This window comes from Palaemon carinicauda, chromosome 2 (assembly GCF_036898095.1).
Source record: "Palaemon carinicauda isolate YSFRI2023 chromosome 2, ASM3689809v2, whole genome shotgun sequence".
NCBI lineage: Eukaryota > Metazoa > Arthropoda > Malacostraca > Decapoda > Palaemonidae > Palaemon > Palaemon carinicauda.
Window position 1 is genome coordinate 182,278,191 of NC_090726.1, and position 12,151 is coordinate 182,290,341.

General features: G+C 39.5%; 1 protein-coding gene across 1 annotated transcript; it reads left to right on the top strand.

Annotated features, from left to right (window-relative positions):
- Positions 1-204: 204 nt before the first annotated feature.
- On the top strand, positions 205-9,118 carry Vps60 (vacuolar protein sorting 60). Its single transcript, XM_068359643.1, has 3 exons — positions 205-344; positions 3,044-3,205; positions 7,455-9,118. Exons 2-3 carry the CDS (start codon positions 3,053-3,055, stop codon positions 7,953-7,955), a joined length of 654 nt encoding a protein of 217 aa, XP_068215744.1. The 5' UTR covers positions 205-344; positions 3,044-3,052; the 3' UTR covers positions 7,956-9,118.
- Positions 9,119-12,151: the final 3,033 nt, after the last annotated feature.

Below are 12,151 nucleotides of genomic sequence, written 5' to 3' on the forward strand. Positions count from 1 at the left end.
AGAGTGACGTCATCAATTTTCACTTTCGATACCCAAGAACCTCTCCAAAATGGATAGTTTGTTATTATAACAATATAATAATTATGTTTGCAATCCATTTATAATATTGTTTTATTATCAATTTAAAATAATATGAATTTCTTAATTAACGATTATTTTAGCTATAAGAAGAAATGTATGAGAAATGACGTAATTGTTTTGCAGGGATAAGAACAACCCCGGAATCTGGAGGAAAAGTCCCAAAGGGTTTGTTGTTATTGTTATTAGGGGCAAATTGCAGACTTCGGAACAATAACGTCATAGCCTTGTGATAGTGATTCACCTTCTTGAAACATCCATTTTTGGTTAGTATTTTTTGCCTTTTTATAGTTACACAATTTTATTTCTCAACAAACGGAGATATATACCACCAATTACCTTTCATGCATGATTGAGACTCATTAGGTCCCAGACTAATGCAATTCCCAAGAATTCGGACTAATATCATTTTAGTTTTATTTTAACTTATTATTTGTATAGTTTTGTGTAATAATAGGTTAATTACCTTCAGATGTAAAATGGGAAAAAGTTTGAAAATGTGGTTATTTTAGCTACCGTAGGCTAGACTGCACTGCAATTGCCAGTCACTGCCTCAAAGATTACGTATAAAGATGGGGGCGAAATCATAAGTGAACTTTAGTCGTCTTGTTGGCCATTAACCTTTATGCCATTTGATTTTGTCACTCATCTGGTCAAGAGCTTAAGAGAGATGCAATGTTTGCTGTAGTTGACATCCTTTGTTAAGGAAGAGGCGTTTCTTCCAGGCCTTTTATTAATGAGAAGCTTCGGTAAATGTTTACTCGTGTGCTTGCAATAGTAAATATCAAAACCTTGCATTACTAAGCCAACCCAGGATGTCTTGCCCTTGCTCATCATTCGTTGTCATCTCCCCCTACCATTTGGCTAAACTAACCAAATGGTAGGAAGCTGTGGTTTTACTCATTTCGAACATTTCCAAACGGTGGTATGGTAAAGATTTACTAGAGCTGGAGCCTTTGTATATCAGTGGCCAGTTCCTCCCTTGTGTATAGAAAAGAGACATCAACTCGCCTAAACTTTACCCACCTAACCTAACCTACAAGTCGTGTCCTTACCTGCTTACCTAACAGTGGCTAACGGCCTCTTGCGACCCCCCTTACATTGCCTTATCTTAGTCTGCCATCATCATACATGCAGGTAGCCGTTATCTTACATACACCCCCTAGAGCTTTTCTGTTTCACAGATATTGAGAGTTGGGATCTTGCAATGGTAGACCACTGCCAGTTATGTGTACCATTTGGTTGTCACTCACAAGTTCATGAACACTGGTTTAAGACCTGTGACTGTTTCTCAAATATGTAATGTAACTTAAGAATTGGGGTTTGAAATTAAGTTAGGGATGAAAGAGTTATGTTATTGTCACTTCCTCCCCATTTTTAATTTTTTTCTCTTGGACAGCAATTACGCTGTTTACATACTAGACTGGTCCATTGCAGTTATGTAATATGGCATCCCTAGGAGTTCTGTCTTAAGGCTTGGGCCTATGATCCACCACCTCTCTCTATAAGTATAATGAATGCATTTTAAGGAGTTCTGTATTATTGTGGGCATAATTGTTATGATATTGTTGTCTGCTGACCTTTATCTTGTTTAAGTATATACTTGAAAAACAAAGAAACAGAATTAGCCGAATTGCTTGTGAAATAAAAGGTTAATATGCAAAATATGGCCTAAAATTGTGTTTGATATTCTAATATATTGTCACTGAAAACAAATTTGGTATTTGTTTTACTGTTATAAAATTTAGAGAAATGTTATTGGCTTAATTATAGTAAATAGCTGTGACTTCCCAAAAGCAGCCTATTAAAGGAAAGCTGATTTGAAGTAAAAATAAGCAATAAAAGCATGTTAAATTACACAGTACTGTAGTCTGGTATGTTATTAAAGGGGGAGAAAATGGGAAAATTTTAAATGTCAGTTAAACCGAGCTTCTGGAAAATCAGCATTATGAACATCAAATTAGCATAGATATAAGAAATTTTATTATTAAAATTCTTTTCTTTTAGGCAATATGCATTTTTTCCATTACTACAAACATGATATTTATTATCAATTCTGATAATCTTAACTCTGACCTTCTGATATAAGTCCTGTTGCCAAAGGAATCTACCATTAATTATTTGTCTTAGCAATATTCACCAGTCATTTTAGTTGATGGCAGCGATTTCTCTAGGAAAGGTTTTGTTTGTAAACTGGAAGAAGTTGAAATTTATTAAAAAACTTAAAATTTCCTTTATTGTAGATGAATACCCAAGTTTAACTTGACAGCGTATTACAAGTCATGTTATAATGTTTAACAGTTCAGTTCGCCTTATCTAAATTTTCTTACAAACTTGTAATTTTTTTAGAAAAGATATAATAAATTTTATTCTGTTTCATAAGATAAAACACTTGATGTAGTCCTATTGGGATTAGGATATTCAATTTCATGGTATGGTCAAACTGTCTTGTATAATTTACCTCATCTTGAGATTAGCCCACCAATGGAGAAACGTGAACTTGGCTAAGTGCAGTCTCTAACTGCTATAGGGCAAGACACGTTTATTAACACTACTCCGAAGGGTATCCTAAGACCTAAATATTTTCAGTGATATCCAAATATAAAAAGTCTGGCTAGAAAGAAAATTAATGTAACAGGAAAGTTGACATTTTTTATGATGATACTGATATTATTATATTAATGTACAGCACTAAGTAGTGTACCGTAACCAAATGCTAAAGCTGCAATGCATATTTAGTAGCCAGTTTCTATTTGAATTTATTTTTCTTGTGTAAGATAGTAAGATTGAATTAAAACCAAAATGTGATAGTAGATTCTCATTCTTATTCAGAATTACAGGAGTAAAGAATTAAAAAACTTGTCTAGGAGAATGCTGGCATTTTAAAAAACTTTCATCTTGATCAAGCTGTGTTCATAGTAAAAAGCTAAGTAATTTTGAATTAATAAAAATATTTATTTTGCAGCCAGACATAATGAATCGTCTCTTTGGTCGTGGTAAAGCCAAAGAACCCCCTCCAAATCTTACTGACTGCATTGGCAATGTTGACAGTCGTGCCGATTCGGTTGAAAAGAAGATAGCCCGTTTAGATGCTGAACTGGTCAAATACAAGGATCAAATGAAAAAGGTATGTTGTTAATCTGTATTCATAATTGTGTCTATGAGTATAGGCCTATAAATCTTTCGTTCTCTAACCTAGAAATGTTTTTAGCGGGAGTGGAACGGCCATTAACAGCAGCAATTTTTTTGTTTATGAATACTCTACTCTTGCTTGTAAGCGGAAGTAGGCCTACGCTGAAAAGTGAGCATGTGGCGAATTGAAATTTTGTTCTTATGAGGATACAATCCTTCAGAACCGTATGTATTGTGTACCTTTTTGAGAGGTTCAGTGTAAGTGCCCCCCCCCCCCCCTCTTTTTGGAGCGTAGTTCTCACTCCTCCGATTAGGAAGATAATAAATTCAGAGCACAACTCGTCTCACTTCAGGGTAGTTTCTGTACTGCAGGAAGGAGTTACCCAAATCAGACCGAGTGTTGTACGATAATAAAAATTATTTTGTCTTTCAGGCTTTCCCTACTCTGACAGTGTTATTTGATGATATCAGTGAGCAATCCCCAGATGCTCCCCTTGTGACAAAACCCAGTGCTGGTTTGTGATGTGGTGGAGGAAGCTTTAGTAGTGTCTTCATCCAAGGGATCGCATTTATTATCAGGTGGCCAGGTCATGACTTTTCAGTGACAGTAAGAAAGAATGGTTGACATGGGGAAATAGCAGAAGTTTTCTTTCTTCTTCCTTTATCAACATCTCCCTCATTTTTCACCCTTATTTTTCTCTGCGTTAGACATTTCTTTTGTATGAAGGAGACAAAGAAGATAGCTTTTGGGGAAAACCTACATCTAAATATTCCACTCCTTTTGGGAGGGAGTAACGATACTCACCTGCTGTTGCACCGGCTCCTGATGAGCTGTCTTAATCAGACTGAACACTAGCACGGTAGACCAGGGAGAGGTTGGGCCGTATGCACCCAACTTTCCCGTTCCATTAGTGATAGGAGGAATGTTCCTAACCCTTGTGCGCTGCTATTTGTCATATAGAACTCTGCTATAGTCTCTGTCGTTGGTTAGCGAACAGCCACCACATCAGTTGTAAGTGAGTGGTCCTGCCAGACCGATATCTAGCACTGTATGGTAGGCCAATGTCTGTTGATCACGCTACCTCATAGTGGTGATATATGGAGCTTGTGTATCAGTCAGTACCTTCAGGGTCAGTGAATGGTAGTGAGCCAATTAAAGTTGTCAATAAACGGTCTTCCCCAGACTGATCTCCACCACAGTATGGTATGCCCAACAGAACTGGCACGCCGACCGGTACCTTCGGGGACTGTCAGCAAGGTGAGAACAGTACGATTACTACTACTATTAGCACAGATACCAGGTGAAAAGTTGCCGGTTGAGGGTATGGACACGTCGTTTGAAGCCATCCCTGTCTTCCTCTCCTTTTTTTATTCTGACAATTCTCCTAAAAAATATAGGAATAAATTGAAGAAGTCCAGGAAGGGCATCGCAAGAAGTTCCTCTAGACTTCAAGTGATCTCTCCTTAACTTTTGAAAGAAAGAACCAATTCTCACCCAGTACCCTCTCCCTTGAGGGTCGGTGTACTGTTCAGTGGGTCCAGCATGGGTTTACCATTAGTGGTAGCAAAGAAATGTTGGCGAAGGGAGATCTCTTCTTCAGACACATTTTCTCAGAAGGAAGCAGCAGTAGTAGTCTGGTAGGAGGTCTCTTCCAAGGAGCTCCTGGTGAGTTCTACCATGTGCTCTCTTTTTTCAGGAGGGAGTGATAGATCATACTCACTGAATATTACCTTAGAGTTCTGTTAGGTGGATCCACAGGCCAGGTGATGATGAGCATTTCTCTTGTTTTACCAGTCCTGTTGTGACGGAAGGAACACCCTGGCCCGTAGGTAGCTACCCTCCCTCTTCTTGAGGGAGCATCAGGTCTCGTCCTATGACTGGTTCTTTCATCGTTGGTCGAGCTATTGGGAGCCCGATATGATGGTCTTCTTATTTGATTGGATGCAGGTGAACAGTCCTAGCCGGGCCCCAACACTGAATTGAGGTGAGTAGTAGGTGAGACATTTGCCCACCTTCACCATGCCTGCTGTGATACAGGAGCAGCATCTTCACCCTTAGAGAGCTACTCTTTTCCATCAGGAATGAGTAACTGAGCTCACCCACTGGCTGATTACTTTTGAGTCCATCAAGCTTATTGCGAGTCTGGTGTTATAGCTATTTCTGTGGCACCGATTGCAGATGATCGGTCCCACAAACGCCAGCTACCAGTATCGGGAATTGGTCCGTCGGATACTTCTGATGTACCAGCAGCAGGTAACAGTCCCTCCAGGGATTAAGTACCCATACCCTCCAGGTAGGGTGGGACATATTCATCCAGCTCTCTGGTCCCTTCTATGTGACGGGGGTGCTCAACTCGATTGGTGTCTTGTTTTGCTATCTCAGGTGGGTTCTGAGAGAAAAAGAGACTACGAGTTCTTTTCAGAAGATCACAGATTGATCACCCCCTGCTTATGCGTAAGGTATATGGTGCTGTACCGATAACCATCTCGGAACGGAACATGTATTCATATACGATACAGATGCTTACAGTCCTACTGTTGGTGCTCAGTCTCGTCCCGAACCGAGCAAGCGCACTGTTGGTCAGGATGAATGGACGGCAGTCTTTCACCTCTTTCTTCTCGTGGACAATCAAGGTACATCTCGGTTTCTCTCCTAAAGGATATTTTGATGTCAAGGGGAGAAATTGGCTTTCGGTGGGATGAGAGGAACCAGCTTTTGATCTTTTCACTTTTACGAGTGATGAGACATAATTTCACTTGAACGTGATTGGGAATATGATCCTTAGTCTCCTTGTGACTGTTTTTTGTGGGATTGGTCACTGATTGTTTTCTGTGGGATTGGTCACTGCGAGGTTGTTCACCAAATGTTCAGTCACAGCATTTTCTCTCTCCTGGTGACTATGACCCACCAGTGTTGCTACCACGCACTCTGACGAGTGAACAAGATCACCTTCACGTATTCTTTCCTCTCTTGGCCATTTCCTATGCCTGGAAGTTCCCACATGCTCACTTGACCATCAACAGGCATAAATGACCATCCAGGACTGCTCTAATTGACTTGAAGGTTATTCACTACCAAGTGACCAATACAGTATGCATGTGACACTTCTGTGCATTCCCTGATGTAATTCTCTTTTATGCTTCACAGAGATTCCAAATTGCTGTACTGTACTTCATCAGTCTTTGGGGGTAATTGAGGCCAAAGGCAGTCCTGTTTTGAATGGGAGGCTGATTGTCGATCGGGCCCTCGTCAACCTCTTCAGGTTACACTCCCGTTCTTGTTTTCAGTTGGGATTGTGCATATTCTGAAAAAATAAAAGCAATTACTGTTTCCTGAGGGGCTTGTTAGAACCTGTTTTCAATGCCCCAATAGCATCTAACAAAGGTCCAGATGGAGAATCCAGAGACTGAGTGTTTGTTTCTCAGTGTTCTTGCATTCATTAGTGAGTGCAGTGACCTTGGAGAGGCTATCATGGCTCCTGTGAAATTGAGTTCAACGGTCATTTATTGGGGTTTCAACACCCCTCAAGGTTTAAAGTTTTATAGTTAGGACTTGCTCACACGTCCTTTTACAATGTGAATTCTCTGATCTCTGGGCCAGAGAATTAACTGCTCTCTAGTTGCTGGAGCAAAATCTTGCTTCCTGTACTATCTTTGACTGATGAGATTCTGCATGCCACAAGGTGCGAGTCTATCTTCTATTCCCATTTATCCCACAGTTTTTGCATTAATGACAGTTTTGCCTGTAAAGAGACTCGAAACTGTGGCCATAGTATTCTTAGCTCTTGCGTCTGCTACCATGAAAACCTCAAGGGGCATCCCGTAGCAACCTGTGGTCCAATACAATTGCCTAGTGTTAGTGATCTTCAAATTGGATTGTACTTGAATATTTTTTTCTGGTATATGCTAATATATATTTGTTGCTGGTCAATTACTATGCCTTGATAATAGACATATGCCTATCCTGTAACAGACAGTGATAGTTATTGCATCTACAGTAGAAGACAGCAAAATTACATTTATATTTTGATAAAGCACGTTGCTCACTTTTAAAAAAAAGGGTTAGAAAATTATTTTTTTAATGTTTCACATTTATTTCAAATGTATTGTACTGTAATAATCTTGGTTCTAATTAATACTGCTGGATATTTTGTGAACATTTCCCTTATCAATTTTGATTGAGTACTGTAATTTCACTTTTGATAAGTATAAAGGAAATATGAAATGATACGCTTCCCTTACAGATGCGGGAGGGTCCAGCCAAAAATGCTGTAAAACAGAAGGCATTAAGAGTTCTAAAGCAGAAAAAGATGTATGAAGCTCAGTCATCAAATTTAAGGAATCAGGCATTCAATATGGAACAAGCAAACTATGCTACACAAACATTGAAAGACACCAAGACCACAGTTGCTGCCATGAAACTGGGTGTCAAGGAAATGAAAAAAGAATACAAGCACATCAATATTGATGAAATAGAAGACCTACAGGATGATATGTCTGATATGCTTGAGCAAGCTGATGAAGTCCAGGAAGCATTAGGCCGCACTTACGGCATGCCGGACATGGATGAGGACGATCTTGCAGCTGAACTTGATGCCCTGGGAGATGACATTATGGTGGATGATGATGCATCTTACTTAGACGACGTCAACATCCCAAATGCCCCAGAGAAGGAACCAGGAGCAGAGACAGTCAAAGATGGCTTGCCGGTGGATGAGTTCGGGTTACCACAGATGACTACTTAGTGAAGTTGAAGGTTTTAAGGAGCGATGAGTTAGAGGAAAGGGTAACAATAGATGTACCATTTTCAATGTCTAATGGTGGGAAGTATACAACTATCATTGTCAAAAGTTGAATGGTGGGTAGTATAATTTTGCCATTTTATCTGTCCATATATTTTTGTTCTAGTCTAATAAGACTTATCTTTTGGGCATGTGAACTGATTCATCAATTTTAGCAGGGGATTAAGCAATTAATTGGAATTTTTGATGGCTTGCTTCTTGAAAGAATGTAAAGACATAGTTAACAAAGGTGCTTGAGGTATGTTTGATTTTGGTTGCTTCATGAAATTAGAACTAACCAGTGTTCCATGTAATGACAAATGAAATACTGTAGTCTTATATTTGCCTACCATAAAGTTCTACCAAGAAAAGGTAGTTAATTGGTTTCTGATTGGATTAGTATTAGATGTTTCATTGAATTTTACAGAACAGAAGATTTTTTGTTGAATATCAAAGTGGAGTTATAAATTAGAAGAAATCCGAGCATCAATTCTTAATTCTGTCAGAGTCTGCATTACACCAGTGATAAAAATGTATCACTTTCGTTTCAAGAATTTCTAAGGGGAAAGTATTTTCTTCTAAATTTCTTCATGGGATATATTCATGCCATGAATATTCATTTAGAAAACCATAAGTGTCGAATAATTAAGTCGTAGACCTTTGGTCAGTCATTAAGAAATATGATATTTGAACATGCCTCTGGTATTTTTTTCCTTCAGATAGTGGATTGCAATATCTCTCTGCAGCATTTGAGATTGCTAAAATAATTGTATTTGTAGCTACCAAAGGTGCAGAGCTCCGTTAATTCTGAATAGGTAGTGATTCTTTTGTTGCTTGTGTGAGGGAGAACTTACCCAGTGATTTTGAATGCCTTATTATATGACATGAAAATAGCCTCTTGCAAGAACAGTCTTTATGTTGTGATATGTTTTAAAATAAATTTTCCATGTACTGTTTCTTTAAATTTTTGTGATTTTTTTTTCTTTTTATAGCTACAATATATTATATTGACATATTTTATGAGCTTTTTTTTTTTATTGTGTAGTGACATAAATTCTTAACACATGTAGGGTTTTTTGTAAAACTTGTTGTAAATTAGTCTTAAATTGTGTATGATTAAGAATATTTTGTCTCATTTCTGAAATTATTAAATACTATATACAACGCAGGATTTTTATTCATACTTATACGATATAAAGTATTATTGTTTTTAATTGCAGCTGTTTCTGCAAACAAATGTTGCTATTTATGTTATGCCTCTCATATTGATTAAAAAACACTTAGGGTGACCGGATTAAAGATCCGTACAAAAAACATATGTACCCAAATACAGCACTAGAGTTCTTAGTGTAAAACTATTTTGTTTATTAACACCTCACTACTCAGATATAGTCTTTCTTGATGTCAATCATATTCCAAAGACCACTAGACTTTGGTCTGTCAGATAAAAGGGGTATTTTATATGTAATCTCAATGCTCCCTCCAAAACCCTGAATACATTCAAGTACTAAGAAATTACTTCATTTTAAACTATCCTGAAATGCTGATAATAGCCATGTAAGCTTTGTCTAGCCATTTTATGAAGGATTGTATTGCCCGCATTTTTCACAAAAACTTTTTCTTTAGGTTAATATTCTTAGTCATTCAAAGGAGCATTTAATTCTACATTGTTGTTTGCCGTTGCCATAATTGTTAATATCTGTATGATTACCTTTCACATCTGAGAAGGTACCTCTTCCTCACCGTTGCTTTATTTCAGCTTATTCCAGTAAGGTTTCATGAAATTACTGCCTTAGTTGAGTCTATTTTTGTGTGCTTAAGGTCTTCACAGTTCCATGCAGCTCTAATCCCATACAGTACATTCATTCATATTTCTCCAAATTGCCGAATTTCAGAGTTGTTTCTTGTAAATGCTATCAATCTGTTAATACATCTTCACTCTCATTTTCCATTTTAACCCAATGTTCAGAAATCCTATTGAATTTTGTACTGGAACTTTAACCTCCTATCTATTGTTAACATTACTGTATTCTTTACTTGATCCCTTTGTAAGATATTCCCTCGACACCACTCCACATCCAGCCTGTATTAAATGAACAAAATCTTCAAAACACAGTGTAAGGTGAAGGCTAGGGAAACTTGCCCAATATACTATGGCCATGTAATAAGTATGGAGGAAGTGGAACCAATTAAGAGAGATAATAATATGCCAGTGAAGGGAAGGAGTGTGGTGGTGGTATCAGTGTATCAGATGGATGGATGCGGTGAAGAGGTGTATGGTTCAGGTGTGACTGGGAAAAGATGTAAGGATTAGAATATGAGGAGATAGGTGACTCGAGTGGCGACCCTGCTATACAGTGAGGCTAATAAGGTTGAAAGAACATTCAATGAGACCTGTAACAATCTAAGAATCATTGCTGGTTCTTTTTAACTTAAATAATAAAGATTCAACATCAGCAATTGAAATTTATATGGGAAATTATAAAAAGAAACTTGGTCACTTTTGGTTTGAAAATTTCGTAGAAGGGACCTTCAAAATAGGACAGCAAATATTTTCTCTAAGAATGCAGAGATTGTGCAAAGGGGATTCCAGGAAGGGTTGACTAGTACTCTTCATCCCTGCCCTGATTTCTGCACTCTCACAGACCAGAGTCCTGGCTCCCAAGAGGAGGTAGACCAACAGTGTTTCCTTCCACTAAAGGATGGAGAGGTCTTCGTTCTTCACAGGGTAACATACTATCCCCGCCCAGTAATCCAACCATGAAATGAATTCCAATGAACACCTTGCAACTCTTTCCATGTTGGCGGCGCCTCCCGCAGAGAAGGGCACTGACAAGGTTGTCAGTTTGGCTGGAGAAGAGTTTTGTGTTAGAGCCAAGATTGATAGATCTAATGGTGGAGGAAACGGATCCTCCTCTACCATCATATAGTGCTTCCTCAGCCAGAAATACAGGGAAGAAAGTAACCTGGAGGAATCCACACATTGCAGGGACCGTAATGTTCCCACCACTTGGACATAATCCCTCTTCTTTGTTGCCTTGACCCCCTCAATAAAGGTAAGTGTACCTTAATTTTGGGGGGGCCTTGGCATATCACAAAAGAGGTCTAAGACTGTGTGCTTGCCCTCTTCCAGGATCTAATACAGCTTCCCTACATTACAGACCGTTCCTTAAGCAGGACAGGATTTTCAGAAAGAGGCAGTCTGCATCTTTCGGCTCTAGGGGTAAGAATGTTCTGAACCGTCATCGAAAGGTTCCTCCTCCTCCGAGCTAACACCCATAGCAGCCCAAGGAGATTCGAGGTTGGCATCAGAGTTCCATTTAGCAGAGGACTGAACCCTCGGAGGAATACGGCTGTGCTCCAGTCTTACGTAGACAGATGTTGAAGCCAAGCGGCGTTCCCCTCAAGATTGCAACTCATCCATAGAGCGCCAATTCTTAAGTAACGTCTTGTCCTTCCTTTCCCTTGGACGGATATTAAAGGCCTCGAGAAAAGACGAACTCTTCTTCCTTTTAGACTCCTTAGGTTGTGCTCCTTCAGTGGTAGTGGAAGGAGGAACCCCTGCCACTGTGGTAGGAGGTTCAGGCCAGCCCAATTCTACAGTATAGGTGAAAGCCTACAGTATAGTTGCCTGTGGGAGAGATCTCAATCCTCTGTTCGTTAGAGGATGAATAGTATCCCCAGGCGGGGGAGTGACTGCCCTCTAATTCCTTTTCCTCATCTGCAGCACGATAGGAATCACACCCAGCCTCTTCCAGACTGGTACGTGCATTGGTCTTCAGACACTCCTGATACCTAGAGGACACCTAAGGTTTGGGAGGGGCGAGAGGTGGCTGCCTAGCTAAGCTACTGTGTCTGGGATCAGATGGGGCCTCATTCCCCTTGGAGGACTCCAACGGGTTGGTAGGAAAATCCGGGCAAGGAACTGTCGCCTGCTTCACTGCTGGATAAGGCACAGGAACCAAGGGAAGGACCATCCAACGGGGCATTGCGCAACCTCATCACTTCCCTCCTCAGTACCTGCCTTTAGAATTTTGGGACTACCGGATTACGGCGCCCTAAAACCCAGTTGACCCACTGGTTGATTACATTCTTGGTTAGGAACTCGAGAACGGCACTGTTCTTCATAGAGCCCAGTGCGCCTGCGTCCTTGGTTTAGG